Genomic DNA, 18,598 nt, shown 5'->3' on the forward strand with positions numbered 1-18,598 from the left:
GGGTGTGTGATGTGATGTGTGTGGTGTGGTGTGAGTGTGTGGGGTGTGTGATGTGATGTGTGTGGTGTGGTGTGGTGTGTGAGTGTGTGGGGTGTGTGATGTGAGTGTGTGTGATGTGAGTGTGTGTGGGGTGTGTGGGGTGAGTGTGTGGGGTGTGAATGTGTGGGGTGCGTGGGGTGTGTGGGGTGTCTCCATGTGCGCTGGCAGAGGTCGAGGGCGGGGCTGGGCGCTGTGCCAGAGCGAGGCAAGCGCCCCCAAAAGCACCTGTGCTGAAATGTTAGCGCCTGGTTAAGCCCCAGGAGTGACAATTGACTGGAAACGTCTGTATTTTTAATTGCCATGAAACTGTAATTATCAGAGCGGCAAATCCCAGGCTCCTCCCTCCCAGGGCACCCCCTCCTGAAAGCGGGGTGTGGCTGCAGGGTCATTGGACTCTGGGGTCCCCGCCCTCTCGCTGCCGCTTGGAGCCGCCTGCCCCCCTCCGCCGTCAGGGGACAGCCAGGCCCAGGGCCCTCCAGCCGCCTCCAGGCCGCGTCCCCCCTGGGGGCTCAGCCGCCTCCCTCCCCTGTCCCCACAGGGAAGAACAGCAGCGGGGGGGTCAGCCCTTAGGTCAGGCTTGATCTGGGAGGTCATTTAATTTGCACCCCCATATCCCCTGCCCCCTCATACTCGACACCCCCTCGTGGTCAGTGGGGAGGGTCAGCCCGAGTCAGCCAGCTGCCAGGATGTGGAGCGGGGGCTGCCCGGACACCCTCAGCAGGCTGGGGCGGAGCTCCTGCCGGGCAGGCCAGCGTGGCCAGGCCAGGTGGCCCCTGGGCCGGCCCCTCGCAGCCCAGCGGCAGCCCCCGTTCAGCTCTTTGCTCTGGCACGACGCGTGCGTCCGCCGAGGTCTGTGTCTGGGCTGATGTCCAGAGCTGAGGCGACGGTCACACGTCCGAGTCTCTCCCAAACACGCGGGCGGCTGCGGGGACGCGGCTGTCACCAGCTCAGCCGGCCACGGTCTGCCCGGAAGCTGGGCGCAGCCACAGCTCCCCGGCCCGGGCGCGCGCCCCTGCCAGGCAGCGGCCACTTCACCTGGGGGTGGCTGGGGCAGCAGGGCACAGAGTTCCCCAGATCAGACGGCCGCCAGGATGCAGCAGCCATGCCAGGCCCTAGGCGGACCCTCCAGCAGCAGGACAGAAGGGCCGCGGGCCTCCCACACCGCCTCGGAGAAGACCGGGTGGGCGGAGCTCAGCCTGCTGGCGATCAACCCCAGGGCGCAAGCCGGCGAGACAGTGTGCCCCGGGCCAGCCAGACCCGCAGCCGCGCCCCTGCCAGGCCCGGAGCCGGGCCCTGACTCCGCCACCAGAAGGGCGTCTGCCCAGCAGGCCTGGTCAGCACAGGCTGGAAGTCCACCGCGTGACCGACCGGTGGATCACTCACGCCATCCGTCGATCCATAGGATCGGGATCCGGGGGAAAGAAAATTTTCCCCATCGGGAGACGTGATCTCACCTGTACAAAATCCCAAAGACGCCGCTGAAAACTGCTGCACCAGTTTGAGGATCCAGGGTTGTCCAGGACACGCAGAAAGCAGCCGCGCGTCTGCACGCCGACCGGGCCGGGCCGGGACCCTCACGGCAGCGCTCGGGCAGGCAGATGCCGGGTGGCGCCGCGGTGCCGACAGGCCCGCTGGAAACCGCTCGCGTGTCAGATGAAGGCCAGAAGTAAGAGGGGACACGCCCTGCGTCTGTGGCCAGCGGCACGGGTGTCACTGGGGGCCCTGGAGCGGCCCCGGGGGCCCGGCGTCCCCATCACAACGCCAGGTTTCTGGGAATTTTTCACAACCCTAAAATCCTCTTGGAACTGCTAAGACCCCAAATAACCAAAACAATCTTCGTTAAAAAGAAAGGTCTGGGGCCTCCCTGGTCGCGCAAGGGGTTAAGACGCAACCTGTGGAGCTGGCCGCAGCCTCTGCAGCACGAGTTCGATCCCCGGCCAGGGAGCTGCCCACCTGGCGCGGCAGCCCCCTCCTGTCTCCCCGGGAGAAGCAGAAGCAGCAGAAGCGCAGATCTCGGGCGACAGCAGGAGACGCGCCTGCAGGCAGAGAGGCGGCGCGGGAGACGCGGCCTGTGGAGCGGGAAAGCCGCCCTAAAACCCGGGGGACCCTCTCTGGACCATGGGGCCCCCTCCTCATTAGCACCAGCCACCTGCTGGGGACCCGGGGCACACGCTGGGCTGTGGACAGGGACGAGGGAAGGTCTCCGCGAGCCGGGCCTGGTTGTGTTGGAAGACACAGGTGAGCAGGCGGCGGAGGGGGGCGGGGGCGGGCGGCACACGTGGGGGTCTGGGCAGCTGCCGGAGGGCGAGGCCTTCGCACTCACGAGTGCCGACTGGGCCGCTGGTTTTGCACAGACTCTCCGGCGGGGGCTCCCGGGTCTGCTCCTCTGGCGGGGGGAGCCCAGACAGACGACAGGCGTGGCCAGAAGCGCCATCGCCCCCCGGGACCACCTCACGGGGGCGTCCCTCGGCGGCAGCGCATCCCCCGGGCCGGCATCCTCCAGAGGCCCAGAGGCGCAGCCCTCCAGGGGCCCCTGCTGCAGTCAGTCCCTGAGCTCTTACCTCCCGCGGGAGCCGAGTCTCCAGAGCCGCGAGGATAAAGCGCAGGAGACCCCCGTCCCCGGCTCGCTCTGCGCGGCAAACCCGCCCGAACCCCGCGGTGCCTGCGCGCCCGTGGCCGGGCCAGCGCCCTCGCCCAGGCTGGCCCAGGCTGGCTCCCGCTCTCCAGCCCTCCACTCCGCGGCCTCCAGGGGGGAAGGGAGGAGCCGGCGAGGCCCGATGGGCTGCTGGAGGTGGGTCTCTGCGCGCTGGGCAGCGCGGGCGGAGCCCCAGGTGGGAGCCCAGTGAGCTCTCCACCGCGGTCCCGGTCCCGGCCCCACCTGCTGGTCTCAGGCCCGGCACGCTGGGCCAAGGAGGTCAGCGTGGCCGCAGGGGACATGGCAGGCGCGGCGGGGGGGCACAGCATGTGCAGGGCCACACGCGTGTGCATACAGGCCAGGGGCTGGCCCTCCCCAGGAGCCTCCCCGGCCGCTGCCTCGCCCCCACCCCACTCGCCCGCCTGGGCCTGGCTTAGACAGAAGCAAAATTTGAACCAAGTCTAGAAAGTCGAGGAGAATTTGGGGCAAGGGAGCCGGAGGCGGGCGTGGAGAGCCCACGTGAGGTGGGGAGGCTGCGGGGCTGCGCGTGGAGACAGGGTGGGTGAGAGTGAGACGGGCGTGGAGCCTCGGGGGCCCCTGCCTGAGCGCGGCTGGGGTGGGGCGGGCGAACCAAGCAGAGCCCAGGGGTGCGGTGCCCTGAGCGGGACCCCAGGACTGAGCGGACCCCGGGGGGCGGGGGGCCACACCGAGGGGACCCCGGGGGCGTCCCCCACACCTGGGCTGAGCGTGAGGCACCACTGGGGCTCCAGAATTCTCTCTCCCCTGAGAGAAGCTCGAGGCGGGAAGGAGATGAGACGATAGGGGAATCCAGTCTGCGGGGAAAAGATGGCGAAGACAGCACATCTTGGAAGGAATTGGGGGGCACCCAGGAAAAGTTTATTCACTTTTAAAGATTGATTTATTCATCATACAAGAGCCGGGGTGCAGGCCAGAGGTGCGGGGGTGGGAGGACTCCCCAGAGACAGAGCGGGGAGCAGAACAGGCGGAAACACGCTGCCGAGGGAGCAGCGGGGAGACGGGAGGGGCCTGCGCGCCCTGTGGGAATCCCCCTGGCCGGCCGGGAACTGAACCCACGCTGCTGGGGCTGCAGACAGCTCAGGCTCTGCACGCGCCACCGGGGAGGCCCCAGGAAAAGTGCAAAAGGTGAGCTGAGAAGGACGAGGTGCCAAGTGAGGAGCGCGGCCGAGGCGGCCGCTGGGAAGGCGGGTCGGTGGCCGCACAGCACAGCGCGGGGCTGCAGGCCGGGCCGGCCCTCCCCGGGCCCCCGAGGGGACGCCGCCGCCCCCCACCCGCTCCCGAAAACACGTGCTGACCGAGCCGGCCCAGGGAGGTGCGCGGCCGGGGCTGCGGGCTGGGGCTGCCTGCCTGGCGGTGACGCCCCCAGTCCCCCGGGCCCGAGCCGCCCGCCGCCTCCTGCGCTGGGCTCCGTCCTGTCCCCGCCTCAGGGGCCCCGCAGCCGCCGCCCCTTCCCAGGAGAGGAGGGACGCGGCGTGGAAGGGAGAGGGGCCGGGAGGAGGCGGGCGGCCGGGGCGGGCGGGCGGGAGGTGAGTGCTTGGGTGACAGATAAATAAACAGCGGCAGATACGGGGGCGACGGACGGATGGACAGACAGCCAGACCTTAACACAGAGGAACTCGTCTACATTTTTCAAGTGAATGTGTGACAGCAGGACTCGCTTTACTCTCCCTTCTGAAACAAAATGACAAAGCCGGGGACTGGCCCCAGCCGGGCCCCAGCCTTCCAAGCAGCGGCCAAGAGGACGGCCCTGGGCAGGGTGGGCCGCGGGCGGGTGGCCAGTCCCGTCCTGCAGGCCCCGCCCTGCTCAGTGGCCGCGCTGGGGCTGCACCGCAGGACCCCGGGACGGCACAGGGCCGCCCGTTACAGCGCCTTAGGGCGCAGCCAGGGCCGATGGCCGCCGGCAGGTCATGGGGCCCCTGACCCACTCTCTCCTCCAGCCCAGGCCAGCTGAGGCCACGGAGGGAGCAAACACCAGCTCCCCCAGCACCGTCTTCCCGGTGGCTCCTCGGACCACCCCTGGCTGGAGATGCCGCTCTCTGGCGCCTTCCTGCTCTCCTCCCTGCCGACCCTGCCGGGCCACGGTTCCATCGTCCTCTCCCTGCCGGGCCCCAGGCTGCGCACCCCCATGTACTTCTTCCCGGGCAACCTCTCCGTGCGGGACCTCCGCGTCACCAGCACCATCGTGCCCCCGCTGCTGGCCAACCTCAGGGGCCCCGACAAGACCGTGGCCTTCTGGGGCTGCGTGGCGCAGGCCTACCTCTTCCCCTGGACGGGGTGCACCGAGTGTGCCCTGCTGGCCGTCATGGCCTACGACCGCCACGTGGCCATCTGCCGGCCCCTCCGGTACACCCTCCTCATGCCGCCCCGGGCATGCGTGCAGCTGGCCGCCGTGGCCTGGGTCAGCGGCCTGGCCAACGCGCTGGTGCAGGCCACGCTCACCTTCCAGCTGCCTCACTGCGGCCACGGCAGGCTGGACCACTTCTTCTTCTGCGAGGTGCCCGTGCTGATCAAGCTGGCCTGTGGCGACACCACGGCCAACGACCTGTCCCTGGTGGTGGGCGCCCTGCCCTTCGTGCTGGTGGCCCCCGTGCTGGTGCTCGTGTCCGACGCGTCCATCGCCAGGGCCGTGCTGCGGTCGCCGGCAGGCGAGGGCAGGTCCAAGGCGCTCAGCACCTGCAGCTCCCACCTGGCGGTCGTGCTCATGTCCCTCGGACCCGGCAAATACATGGACCTGCAGCCGCCGGCCCGAGGCGCTTCCCAGGCCAGAAGGGGGCAGGACACCCCAGGAGGGGAAGAGCACCAGCTCCCCGAGCCCGCAGCCTGGGCGGGCACCCCGGGTCTGGAGCGGCGGCCCCCGGGGCTGCCCGCTGGGGCCTGACACACGCCTCTTCGCGCCCCGGCCACAGGGCCAGCTCTCAGTTTGGGGAACTTGTGCCGTGTGATGCCGGGAGCCATCCTCACGTCCCGCCAGCGCCTGGCCAGGCCCGTCTCACCTGGGGAACTCGCCGCGTTTCTTCCTCGTTAAACACACGTCTAGAGCGCACCCCTGGGTGCCTGTCCGCGTGGGCTCTGATCCTGAAAGGGGGTCGCTGGGACTGCGAACAGGAAGGTCTGGTGGGGGGAGCAGGGGATGGTCTGGGGGCCCTTGCTCCCCCTTGCCAGCTCGCTGGGGCTCTGCACCCGCCCTCGGGCTGCCCCTTCCTGGCCGGTGGCCCCGCAGGCCTCCCCGCAGTGAGGGCAGAAGCAGGAGGCCGAGGGCGCGGTGGGGAGGAGCGGGAGCCGCTCGTCTGGGTTCTCAGCAAGGCCTGTGAGGGGACGGGGAGCTCGCGCGGAGCGGGGCACCCCCACCTCTCTCCCAGCGCCTGGTGACACCTGCCGCGAGGCTGGGGGATCTCAGGAATGACTTGCCGCCTGAGATGGCTGGGATGGGACAGGTGCCCCGGCCTGATCCTGGGGGCCGTGAACGGGCATTTTCTGGAAGACAAGCGGGTCCTCAGTGAGCAGCAAGGGCCCGGCCCGGCCCGGAGCAGCACAAGGAGGATCACGGGTGCACCCCAGGGGCCTGGTGGGCAGACCCAGGGTCGGGGTGGGCAGAGTGCTGGGGACACCGGCACAGGGGCTGGGGACGGCCGCTCCTGCCACTGCTGGACCCCGGCACCAGGCAGCAAGCGCAGCGCAGCAGCCTGCAGGGAAGGGGGGATGGATGGACGGTGGCCGACAGACCACACACGCACGCGTCCGTGTCACTCGGGAACACGCAGCATCTCGCTGACGCAGGTTATGTCACTTCCTGATAAGTTCCGGCACCGAGAGACCATAAAGCCTTCCTCAGAGGGGGGCCTGTAAGTCCCCCCCCTACTGGAGAGGGCTAGCGGTCGGGACCAGCCTCCACCCTCGCCAGTCTGGCTCCCGCTCCCCGCGGCTCTGTGGGCACCCAGCATGTGCGCCCGGGATGAGGGGCCTCTCCTTGAAATGACGAAGTGGGCGCATTCCCGAGGGCCCCAGCGGCCGCCTCCTCGGCCTGGACGCCAGCCCTGGGGTGGAGCGGGAAGGACAGACGTGCACGCACGCAACTGCAGGGCGCAGCCAGGCGAGCCCCGACCGCGCGGGGCCGCCCGGGGGCCTGCAGACGGCCTGCGGGGCCGGCTCTCATGCCCACCTTGTCGCGGCCCAGGCCCACATGCACTCCCCGCAGGAGGGCGGCAGGGCGCAGAGGACGGCCCCCCGGCAGCTGGCCAGTGGCTTTGCCCACCCGGCTGTCTTGTCTCCTGGGCTTGCTGAGCAGTGGACACTCGCTGGCCTCAGACTCCCGGGGCAGCTACAGCCGTCACTGAGCAGGGGCCGCTCTGTCGCGTCTTCCTGAAGCCTCCGTCCTCCTGGGCCGCCTCCACCACCGGCTGGGGCCCCGGAGGCCTCGGACACCAGCGTGGCAGGGACAGCTCGTCTCGCCCATGCAGCTGCTGTGACCGCCTCGTCCAGCCGCCCCCGTCCTGCTCTCGTTTCAGAATCTCGAGTCTTAACTTTCTTAATATTTCTCTTCTCCCAAACGTCCCACTAGGAGGCTTTTCTCCCATTTGGTTTTCCTGCGTGATTAAACTGGACATGTAGGCCTTTCCACTCACATTTTATTTCTGAAACATTTTCCTCAAAAAAGCAGCCCCCTCCATTTCCCAGCGCTGCTGTGCTCCCCCCACCCCCTGGCTGGGCTGCGCGGAGCTTCCACTCGCCGGCCGGCTGGGAGATCTGGGTGGTTTTATTTTAATTAATTAAAATAAAGATGCGAATCACAGGTGCCTCTGGGCCAGGTGGGCCAACGCTGTGCGGCAGCAAACACAGCCTCCCAGGGGTCAGTGACTCCTGGACACGCCGTGGTCACTGCCGGCCGATGGGCAGCTGGCGGAGCTGACAGACTCCTCTGGCCCAGCAGCAGCTGAAGACAGGATGCAACGCCCACCAGGGCTCCAGGCCGCGTGGTGCAGGCGGCGGTTCCCCACCTGCGTGGCCGGAGAGAGGGTGGACGCGGCAGTGACTGGAGCTGTGTGAGGGGCAGTGACCTCCCGTGCAGGGTCTCCAGAGCAACCTTCTGGTGCGCCATCAGGCGCAGGGGCTGTCTGGGCTGCACGCCCACCCCTGCCGGGCACACCTGCCCCTGCCCTTCCCAGCCGTCGCTCCCAACCCCCTCTCCAGGCTGTCCAGTCCACCCCGTCCAGGGGACACGTGAACAGGCATCCGCCCGTGGGGAGCCGGAGGTGCTCGGCGCCACCGCACAATGTCGCTCTGCCCTGTGCCCGCCCGTTGTGGAGCGAGGCCGGAAGAGGCGCACAGCTGCAGGACACGGCGTTGGGGGACATGGCCAGGGGGGGAGGGGGGGACGCACCTGTCCGGGCACGTGCCGAGGACCAGCCACGCGCGATCCAGCTGCCAGTCAGGCAGAGCCCGCCCCACCGGCCCCGTCTTTTAGGATTTGCGGTTAATTGCACCCCAGACGCGCCCCGCAACAATTATCGGTGAACCCCTCAGACGCTCATTAAAGAAAACATCGGGGATCGCTCCAGCCAGCGGAGAGCGAGCTTCCCCTTGACGTCTGGGGAGCGGGCAGCGCCCTTAAAGGAGGAAGGGGTGAGGGCATCACCTCGAGCAGAGCACACCAGGGGCGCCCCCGCGCTCACCCTGGGGCAGGTGAGCGCCCACCGACAGCCCCAGGTGGAGGCCCCGCCCGCCCCCCACGGGGAGCCGGGGGCCGCTCCTCTGCTGACCAGGCTGCCCTCGGCAGGGAGGCGAGCCCAGGTAAGGAGCCGGGCGCGTCCTCAGAGCAGCACTTGCTGCCGAGGGCAGGAGGGGCGGCCCCAGGGTGGCAGGGAGCCCCTGCGCTGACACAACCGCCCCTTACTCAGCCCCCAGAAGCCAGCACCCGGGGGCGGGCCCCGGGCCACAGGCTGGAAGCTGGCAGGGCAGAGCAGCGGGGCCGCGGGCAGAGCGGCCAGCACGGGCCGGCAGGCGGGGGAGGCCCTGGGGCCCGGGTGCCCAGGCCAGGCGGGGCTGGCGGCCGTCAGCTCACGGAGCTGGAGCCGGGTCGAAGCGGATCCGCCTGGCGTCTGTGCTTCCCTCAGACCAGAGCTTCTGTCCAAGAGTCAGAGCAGGACGGGGCTGGGCTGCCCACGCCAGACCCCACCTGCCAGCTCCGGGGGGACTTGGCAGCTGCTGCTCCCTGGCATCCGGGCGGCGGACGGGTCAGGCAGGATTTCGATGGGGACGGAGCCTGGGTCCAGCCGGCAGCAAGCCCCCAAGCCCGCCTGGCCCTCCCAAGCCGCCCACACGCTGCTGCCTGCTCGTCGGGCAGGTGACACGCAGGGTCCTGGGTCACCACGGCGCCCCCGTGTGCACGCTGCCGCCAGCGGGCAGCCTGACGCCGCCGGCCCCAGCAGAGGGCATGGGCCAGCAGAGCCCGGCACCTGGGGAGAGGGGGCCGTCCGGGCAGCCGCCGTCCCGGGCAAGTTGCTGGGCTGCAGCCTCTGCGGACCGGGCACACGGGGCCGCCTCCTGAGCGAGGAAGCGGAGGGGCCAGGGCGTCCTGGAGCTGGACCCAGGGAGACCCCTGCAAAGGGCCTGACTCGAACCTGAGTGTCCGCCTGGGGTCGGCGTGTGATGTGCCCGCGTGTGTACGATTGTGTATGTTCGTGTGTGTATTCATGCGTGTGAATGTGCTTGTGTGTGTCTGTGACTATTGTTGCATAGAGTGAGTGTGTGAGTGTGAGGTGCATGTGTGTGGAACACGCCTGCCACACTCACCGTGCGGGACGAGCACCCTCACCTCTATCGGGCCGCTCCCCCCGGTTGGCGGAGCTGATCCCCTCTGGCCACTGGGAGTTCAGGGCCCCACCAGGCCTGGCCCCCTCCCCCGCAAGCAGTGACGCCGACCCAGGGGCCAGCGGTCAGCACGTTGGGGCGCTGGCCCTCTGTGCCCACCATCTTGCCAAGTGCCTTTTCCAGCAGGTGTAGGCTCTGAGGAGAAGTTTGTCCTCAGCAAGCATGGCCACGAGGTGTCGAGCGGACACCCGCCCAAAGTGGCAGGACGTGCCCACCCCACCCCAGCCCCCACTGAGCCCCACGCGTGCTCCCACGGGAAAAGGCCTGGGGTCACAAGGGCGCCAGGGGGTGCGTGGGTGCCTTGCGGTGAATGCCGGTCGTGTGGGACCCACACACGGGGACCTAGTCGTTGTGAAGGCCGGGAGGAGGGACAAGCTGCCCGCGTCATCCACCTGTGGGGCTGGGGTGCGTTTGTGGTCCTGGGCAGGGGTGGGGCTAGGGGCTGTCGCGCTCGGGAGCCAGGACTCTCGAGGCAGTGGTGGAACCCCAAGTGGAGCCAGGGGTGTCCGCCAGGAACAGCTGCTCGGCAAGGACACTGTCCAGGGTGCCCAGCCATCAGGGCCATGTCTCTCCCTGACCAGGGAACCCCTCATGCTCAGGGTCAGGGTGCCAGGCCCAGCCCAGGCAGAAGTCCCCAGTGGCACAGGCCAGCCCCTCCAGGCTCTGCCATGCACCCATCTGTACCCACCCTGTGCCCCCCACAGGTGCAGAAAATGCCTCAGCATGAGGGGTGACAACCAGAGCTTCTCAGGGGGGGCCCCAAAGGACTTCGTGTTGCTGGGCGTCTCTGACAGGCCATGGCTGGAGCTGCCCCTGTTCATCGTGCTGCTGGTGTCCTACGTCCTGGCCATGCTGGGCAACATCTCCATCATCCTGGTGTCCCGGCTGGACGCCCAGCTGCAGAGCCCCATGTACATCTTCCTCAGCCACCTGTCCTTCCTGGACCTCTGCTACACCACCACCACGGTGCCCCAGATGCTGGCCAACATGGGCAGCTCCCGCAAGACCATCAGCTACGCGGGCTGCACAGTGCAGTATGCCATCTTCCACTGGCTGGGCTGCACCGAGTGCATCGTGCTGGCCGCCATGGCGCTGGACCGCTACGTGGCCATCTGCGAGCCCCTGCGCTACGCCGTCATCATGCACCGGCCGCTGTGCCAGAGGCTGGTGGCCGTGGCCTGGCTCAGCGGCTTCGGCAACTCCCTGGTGCAGGTGGTGCTGACTGTGCAGCTGCCCTTCTGCGGGCGGCGGGTGCTGGACAACTTCTTCTGTGAGGTGCCCGCCATGATCAAGCTGTCCTGCGCGGACACGGCTGTGAACGACGCCACGCTGGCCGTGCTGGTGGCCTTCTTCGTGCTGGTGCCGCTGGCCCTCATCCTGCTGTCCTACGTCTTCATCGGCCGCGCCGTGCTGCGCATCCGCTCGCGGCAGGGCCAGCGCAAGGCCCTGGGCACCTGCTCCTCCCACCTGCTGGTGGTGTCGCTCTTCTACCTGCCCGCCATCTACATGTACCTGCAGCCACCCTCCCGCTACTCGCAGGAGCAGGGCAAGTTCATCTCCCTCTTCTACTCCATCATCACCCCCACCCTGAACCCCTTCATCTACACCCTGCGCAACAAGGACGTGAAGGGCGCGCTGCGGCGGCTCCTGGGCAGGGTCTGGAGGCTGTGCCGCGGCTGAGTCTGGCCCCGGCCCTGCCTCAGAGCGGGCAGCCCCGCTCCGGCCACACCCCGGCCACGCCCTGGAGGCCACAGCCGCCCGCAGGGCCAGCGCCGGGCCTGGACAGAACTGTGCTCCATTAAGTGCGGTCACACCCTTGGATGATGCCCACCGCGCCCCTCCGTGTCCCCTGCCTCCTCTCCGTCGCGCCACAAACGCGGCGACCCTGGCACGCGGCCTTCCGTCACTCACAGTAAACGCGTGTTCGTCCTCGTGTGTTTAATGCTCCATGAATTTATTTGGCTTTGAAAAACATCCAAAGAGGAAGGACACTACCTCCTCCTCCTGGCCTGGTCGGCCCACCTCCCTGTGGCCAGGTCTTTGCAGGACGTCTCCCGCACCGCGGTCTGCAGGCCAGGCCAGCGCGCAACCTGGGAGGGGGAGGCGGGAGTAACGACGGGGTGCTGGCAGCTGATGTCTGGGGGCTCCAAGTTGCAGCCGCACACAGGGCCACGACCCGCCCCAACGCCCCCAGAGTGTGAGGCGTGGGAGGGTCCCCGGGCCCCATCCCGACAGGAGGGTAACCCAGACGCAGAGGTGAGGCGGGAGAGGCCGTGAGGTTCCAGGTCAGAGGACCCTGTCCGCCCACCCACGGGTGGCAACAGGCCGGGTCCAGGACCGTGGGTGCCCGGACTGGACCCAGCCAACCTCTGCGCAGTTCCGCTGAGCAGTTCTGGGCCTGCCCCTCCCGCCCCCAGCCCTCACACTCGGGAAGCCAGGAGACAGGGTCCGAAGCGGTCAAGCCCAGCTGCGGCTGCCACTGGAGGCAGAAACGGGGTCCGCCCAGGGCACCCACCCCCGGCAGTCCGCAGGACCTCCCAAGAGGGTCAGGACCCAGTCAGAGATGGCACAGGGAGGCCGGGCAAACACCTGCCACCCTTCCAGGCCCCACGGCTGGTGGGCAGCCGAGCCGAGAGCACCGAGGAGACACCGTCCTCCCCCAGCGCAGGGGGTCCAGGGCCTGGCCTTCCTCTGCTCCTTTGCCGCAGGCAGGGGCCGGGGCGGCGAGAGGCCGGTGGTCTCCCCTCAGCCACGTGTCTCCAGCCCCAGGAGTCCACCCTCAGACACACGCAGGGGCTGGTTTGCACAGGTCCACTGCAGGGGCCGGGGCCAAAGGCTGGGGAAGCCTGACCCCCGGGGTGCAGCTCGGGATACAGAGAAGATACAGGCCTCGCTGGGCCTCCCGTGGCTCAGCCGGGCGCCTCGGGCAGCTGGCGGGGACAAGGCCCAGAACAAGGGGTCCCTGGACGTCTGCTGCGAAGCCAGTCTGGGACAGGAAAGTCCAGGACGGCAGGTCGTGAGCCAGAGGGGCAGGCGCGAGCTCGGGGCGAGCCGACCCCGGGAGACCTCACCTGCGGACCCGGCTGATTTCCCTCGTGGGGGGGCCCCCAGGGCCTCATCAGCCTCGGCTGCTCAGCCTCCCCGGAATAGGGAGGAAATTTCCAGGTTCCCGCGCCAGCCGCTGAGGTCTGCCCAGGCTGTGATAAAGGCAGGGCCGGAGCCCCCGCCGCAGCCCCGTGGCGCCTGGAGGTGAGCGGCGCTGGCCGGAGGGGCGCGAGCGGGAGCAGCGAGCGGCCCCGGGGGCTCGGGCGGGGCACGTCCAGGCACAGGACAGCAGGAGCAGCGGGGAGGGCGGCCGTGAGCAGCCCGGGCCCAGGCAGCGGGGCTCAGAGTGAGGAGCTGTCCTGGCTGGTGCCAGGGACGCCCTTGAGGCTGGAGGCGAAGGCCAGACAGACAGACAGACAGACAGAGGCCGCCCAGCCCCATTCACCCGCGCATCCGAACAGCCAGACCGGAGGGTCGGAGCGGGAGGAGGTGCGGGGGGGGCGGGGCGGGGAGGGCACCAGGGCCTGCCGGGCGGGATCACGGGCTGGGCAAGGAGCTGCCCCCACTGGGCCGAGGAAGAGGCTGAGAGAACAGTGGGGGCTCGAGGCGCGGGGGGCCGGCAGCCATCCCGGGAGGTGAGACGCGCCCACCTGCGCTATCGGGCGCCCCCGCCCCCTGCAGAAAGTGAGCAGGGGCCCCACCGGGCGCTGAACTGCAAGGCCAGGGGAAGAAGCCCCGGCCCGGGAGCGCCGGGCCCAGCTGAGCGTACCGGGGCAACCTCTGTCTCCTCAGGGGCGAGGATTCAGGGGCACGAGGTCCCAGGGCAGCCTCACGCTCGCTTAGGGGCCACCACCACCCACGCCCCGTCAGCCCTGCACGACTCAGCGTCCCGTCTGCTGCTTGGGCCTCAGGAGCACCCTGTGATTGCCGGGGGATCACCCAAGACACACATCCTGACATAAAGCCTCTTCGCTGGGCACCAAAGGGCAGCTTGAGTGCACGGGGGGGCCCTGCTCCTGTAGGGAGGGTGGCGGGTGGTCTCGATAGCTCCCCCACACGCGCGGCCCCCACAGGGCAGGCCCCCCCAGCGCAAAATGGCCACCCCGGTCTACCCGGGCGAAGAGGCCACCCATGACGGGGCCTGTCTCCAAAGGGGCTCCATCTACACCCTGGGAGCTCACCCCTTCTCCACTGGGGCCCGCTGATCTGCCCGCGCCCACCCTGCCCCAAGTGCCACAGAAGTGGCTGTTTATTGGGAGTTTGGGTTTGGATTTTTAGATCAGGGAGGAGGCGCCTCAAGCCCCCAGCGTCCCGGATGCCAGGACGTCCTCGCTCCCGCCTGAAGAGCAGCGCGGCGCGGCCACGTGGCGAGGTCCCGCCCGGGACCCCCGCGCCCGCATCCGGCCCGGCCCTGACGCTGCCCTGACCCCAGGAGCGGGCGCCTTCCCTTTGGGGGTTTTCCCGGCACGGCCCGGAGCGGGACCAGGCCCCGCGGTGGCTCCGTCTCGCACCTGGGGCATCCGTGCACGCCGGGGCGGAGCCGCTCAGCAACTCCAGCGCCAGGGCCGTCCTCGGCGGCGCATTCATCCCGGTCCCGTGGATGCTCAGCTGTGGCTCCCGCGTGAGTCGGCCCCAGCACCCCACCCCCCGCCAGCCGGGCGACCACCACCCAAGCCACTGTTCCCTCCCGCGTTGTTCCTGCCGCGCGCGTGGGCTCCCTGTCCTGCGCCCTCCGGTGCTCTGCGGGGCTCCCACCCACGCAGTCCCTCTTCTTCGTTCTCCGTTTTGTCGCTCCTGATGTAGGCATCAGGGTCTTGGTCCTGCCTGGCCCGCGCCGGGGGAGCACCTGCCTCCTTCGCGGCTCCGGGCCTCACATCCGAGTCCTCAGCCCACTCTGCATGGACCTTCTCTGTGAGCCTCCACGGCCGGCTGGGGGACGTCCTTCTCCGCCCAGTGGCCCCGCTCCCTTGTCAGGCCCGGGCGGCCGCGCCAGCGGGAGCGGAGTCCGTGTCCATTTCGTGGCTCTTTTTTCTACTTCTGTAAAAGCTCCACCGACAGCTCGGCAGCATCTCAGTGAGCCCAGACGGCTTCGTGGTCCGGACACACTGACCATCCCCTCGCTGGCCTTGGGATGCCCCTCCAGCCATCCGTGTCCCCTTAGGGCTCTTTCGACAAAGCAGAGCAATGGCACCACCTTGGCTATGTTTGTTTTTAATAAGTTGTTTTTACCTTTTGCTATTGAAACAGATAGTTTTCCTATCACTGATTCACATATCCCATCATTAGGGAATAGAGAAGCTCCTGATTTTTGAATATCCGTTGTGGATCTTGCACATCTACTGAGTTCTTCCATTTAATCTAATGGTCCTGGGTGGAGTGTTTGAGATTTTCCTTATATAAGATTGTGTCATCAGCAAACATGCCATTTACTTCCTGCTTTCAGCCGCTGCCTTCTCTGTTTCTCGGCTGATTGCTCTGGCCGGGACCTCCAGTGTCATGCGGGCGGCTGCCTCGTTCCTGATCGCAGAGGAAAGGCTCGTCCCTCCCCGCTGAGACCAGTGGACACTGCCCTGACACGCAAGGTATGTCCCTCACAACGTGCGCCAGGTTTCTTACCATGAACCGATGTGGATTTTGTTCAGTGCTCTCCACCCATCGAGGATGGTCGTGGACTTCTTTCAATCTGTTAATAGGCGGGATCAGAGTGATTTGTTCTTGCCAACCACCACGGCCCCGGGATTACCCACCTGAGTGCCATAGGGCCCTTCAAGGGCTGACCCGGGTCTGCTGCAACTTGGTTGGCCACACTCAGCCTCCTTTCCATGCACGTGTGCAGCTGAGATGAGGCTGTTCCTTCCTCTTCAACAATTTGGAAAAGTCTGAGCAACAGGCATCTTCTTTTCTGTAAATTATTGATAAAATTCCCAGTAAACTCAGGAGGCCGGGGAAGGGCTTTGTGGAGAGTAGGAAGGTCCAGCCTCCTCGGCACTGACTGGTCGGCTGTGATGCCTTCCCTTTGTGACCCAAGCTTCACGGGTTGCATGTTTCTGAAAATAGTCTCCTCTCCTAGACTGTTCAGTGGGTTGGCGGGTGGCCCTTCGTAGTGTCAACGTTAAAATCTGCACATGCACCAGGTCTCAACTAGCAAAATATTCCTGCAGGCCAGCAAATTTCATGTCCCAGTAGTAATTGATGTGAAAGAGGCTTGAATATGCAACACCAGTAATCGTGCGTAACTGAATTTCTACAACGTGAGCCACAAGTTCTGCTCCTCCAGGTGCTCCACGGACACGCCTCTCCTTCCCTTCCACAAGGATGCTGGAAGGACCCACCAACACCACCTTCCCAGATGGCTTCATCCTGTTGGGGTTCTCAGATAAACCAGGACTGGAAATGACCCTCTTCGTGCTGGTGTCCATCTTTTACATGGTCACCCTCGGGGGCAACATCACCATCATCCTGCTGTCCCACCTGGACCCCCAGCTCCACACCCCCATGTACTTCTTCCTCAGCCAGCTCTCCGTGCTGGACCTCTGCTTCACCACCAGCTGCATCCCCCAGATGCTGGTCAACCTGTGGGGCCCGGACAAGACCATCAGCTACCTGGGCTGTGCCGTCCAGCTCTACATCTTCCTGGGGCTGGGGGCTGCCGAGTGCGTGCTGCTGCTGGTCATGGCCTTCGACCGCTACGTGGCCGTGTGCCGGCCCCTGCACTACGCTGTCATCATGCACCCCAGGCTCTGTCACAAGCTGGCCTTCCTTGTCTGGGTCAGTGGGATTTTTGACACCTTGGTCCAGTCCCCCTCCACCATGAAGCTGCCCTTCTGCCCTCACCACCGGGTGGACGATTTTCTCTGTGAGGTCCCTGCCCTGATCCGCCTGGCCTGCGGGGACACGCACGTCAACGAGCTCCAGATATCCGTGATCGGCGGCACCTTCCTCCTGGGGCCTCTCCTGCTCATCCTGGTCTCCTACGGACGCATCGCCCAGGCAGTGCTGGCCATCCAGTCCCAGGAGGGCAGGAGCAAGGCCTTCCGCACCTGCTCCTCCCACCTGGTGGTTGTCCTTCTCTTCTACTGCACCGCAACCGCCGTCTACATCCGACCCCGGAGCCATTTCTCCCAGAAAGCAGGGAAATTCCTCACCCTTTTCTACACGGTGGTGACCCCCACGCTCAACCCCCTCATCTACACCTTGAGGAACAAGGACGTGAAGGGGGCTGTCAGGAGACTCTTGGCGAAAGGCAGGCAGGCCGGGGAGGACTGAGGTGGCTTCAAAGTCACCACAGGCCCAGCTGCGCGACTGCGCTGCCTGAAACCCAGCCCGGCTGTCTCCATCCACTAGGGCCTCGGCGCCCTTATCTCGTCAGGTGTCAGTGACTGGCCCGGCTCTGGCTCGGCCCCCGGAGCTCCCACAGCACCCGCCTGTCGGGTCCTTGTACTGTGAGTAACCCCGGCCTTCTTGGTTTTCACACCTAAGCTGAGCTTGCACACATGTAAGCGTTTTGATTTGCTTTTGAAATCGCTGCCGCTCTGGGTAAATGCAGGGTCAACATTGTTTCACTACAATCTCTGTGTTTTAAACCTTTAACGCCTATCACAGACATCCTGAAAATAAAGGTCTAAAGGCCTCTTGGTTGACGAGCAGCACAGGTACTATGGGAAGTCTTACAGGCCTCCTGAGACACCCGCGAAGTCGGCCTCTCCCCTGGGGACAGAGACCCCGCCACGGCTCACGCCCGCTGGCCCCACAGGACACACCTCAGGCGAGGGGACGGGTCAAGCTTCCGGCGCCTGAGTGGACATCAGTGCGGATACTCTGCGAGTCAGAGGACAGGGGGGCGTGTCCTGGGGTGGCGTTAGCCTTGTTGGAGCTGGCGGTCACCCCAAATGCCGTCGGCCTCAACGTCCAGCAGATCTCCTTGTCAGTCGCCGCAGCATAGTCAGAACTTCATGGCCCTTTAACAGTCTTCTGCCCCCTGCAGTGATTTTCACCGATGCTTTCCCGGGAAAAGGACGTCCACAGCCTCTAGAGTCACAGTCTCGTGGGACCGACACGAGGAACCGCAGAGCTGACTGTGACCAGGAGAGAACTGGGCTCCTAAACTAGCTAGTAGGACTCACGCCTCCAGCACCACACTGCATGCGCCCTGCGCTGTGACGTAACAACTCTGAGGGTTAGGGTGGAGTCGCCCCAGATTTCAGGGACCTGGGACCCAGCAACGACGCGGGGCCCCTTCGCGGGCGGCGCTCTAGCTTGCGCCCCTCCCCCGCTGACACCGTCGCGGCGTGGAGACCGCGCGGCCACCGTGACTCTCACGGCCGCTCCCTGCTCGGCTGAGACAGGTGCTCGCTCGCGCCCGCGGGAGAGCGGCCGGGCCACGCGCCGGCGCCGGGACAACAGCCGCCGAAACACCCCAAGTGGCCAAAGGCCAAACACCAAAGCCCAGGGCTGCTGCAGCTCAGCGCGGGGCTGTGGGCTTGGCCCGCCCAGGACAGGCCCGGCAGGGCTCGGGGCGGCGTCTGCGGCTCCCCACGCACAGGCCCCCTCGGGCTCCAGCAACACCCAGGGGCTCTCAGGGGTCCTCCCAGGCGGCCCCACCCACGAGCCTGATTGGCCCCTGTAGGACCAATCAGCTCACACCTCACACCTCACTGGCCCAGCGCATGATCCAGGAAGTGCGCGTCACATAAAAGGTCTGAGGCGCGGCTGCTGCTACCGCCTGTGCTGCACGCTCGGGGCCGCCCTGCAGCTGCGCGGCCGCCCGAGCGCTGGACCCGCCCCAGGCCCGCCCGCGTGGCGCTGGCCCCGCCGTCCTGGACTAGGGACAGCGTCGTGGGTCCCCAGACGACTGCTCCCGGGGGACCCACCAACGCCCCGCGGGGAAGATCCAGGGACGGACGCCCCCCCCAGCTGCCCGGGCCGCGGGGCGCGGTTGTCAGGGCGCCCCAGGCCCGGCGACAGCGGCGCCCC

At 67.2% G+C, this 18,598-nt stretch overlaps 3 protein-coding genes across 3 annotated transcripts; all 3 read left to right on the forward strand.

Annotated features, from left to right (window-relative positions):
• Positions 1 to 1,130: 1,130 nt before the first annotated feature.
• On the forward strand, positions 1,131 to 5,591 carry LOC119236973 (olfactory receptor 2G3-like). The gene is made up of 3 exons (XM_037500904.1): positions 1,131 to 1,274; positions 2,789 to 2,953; positions 4,698 to 5,591. The coding sequence occupies exons 1-3, from the start codon at positions 1,131 to 1,133 to the stop codon at positions 5,589 to 5,591; spliced, it is 1,203 nt and encodes a 400-aa protein (XP_037356801.1).
• Positions 5,592 to 10,303: 4,712 nt separating this feature from the next.
• LOC119236974 (olfactory receptor 2B11) lies at positions 10,304 to 11,260 on the forward strand. Its single transcript, XM_037500906.1, has one exon. The coding sequence runs from the start codon at positions 10,304 to 10,306 to the stop codon at positions 11,258 to 11,260; it is 957 nt and encodes a 318-aa protein (XP_037356803.1).
• Positions 11,261 to 15,940: 4,680 nt separating this feature from the next.
• On the forward strand, positions 15,941 to 16,891 carry LOC119236975 (olfactory receptor 2H2-like). Its single transcript, XM_037500907.1, has one exon. The coding sequence runs from the start codon at positions 15,941 to 15,943 to the stop codon at positions 16,889 to 16,891; it is 951 nt and encodes a 316-aa protein (XP_037356804.1).
• Positions 16,892 to 18,598: the final 1,707 nt, after the last annotated feature.

The sequence above is a fragment of the Talpa occidentalis genome, unplaced genomic scaffold, assembly GCF_014898055.3.
Source record: "Talpa occidentalis isolate TD23 unplaced genomic scaffold, MPIMG_talOcc4v2.1 talOcc4.9, whole genome shotgun sequence".
In the NCBI taxonomy this organism is placed as follows: Eukaryota; Metazoa; Chordata; class Mammalia; order Eulipotyphla; family Talpidae; genus Talpa; species Talpa occidentalis.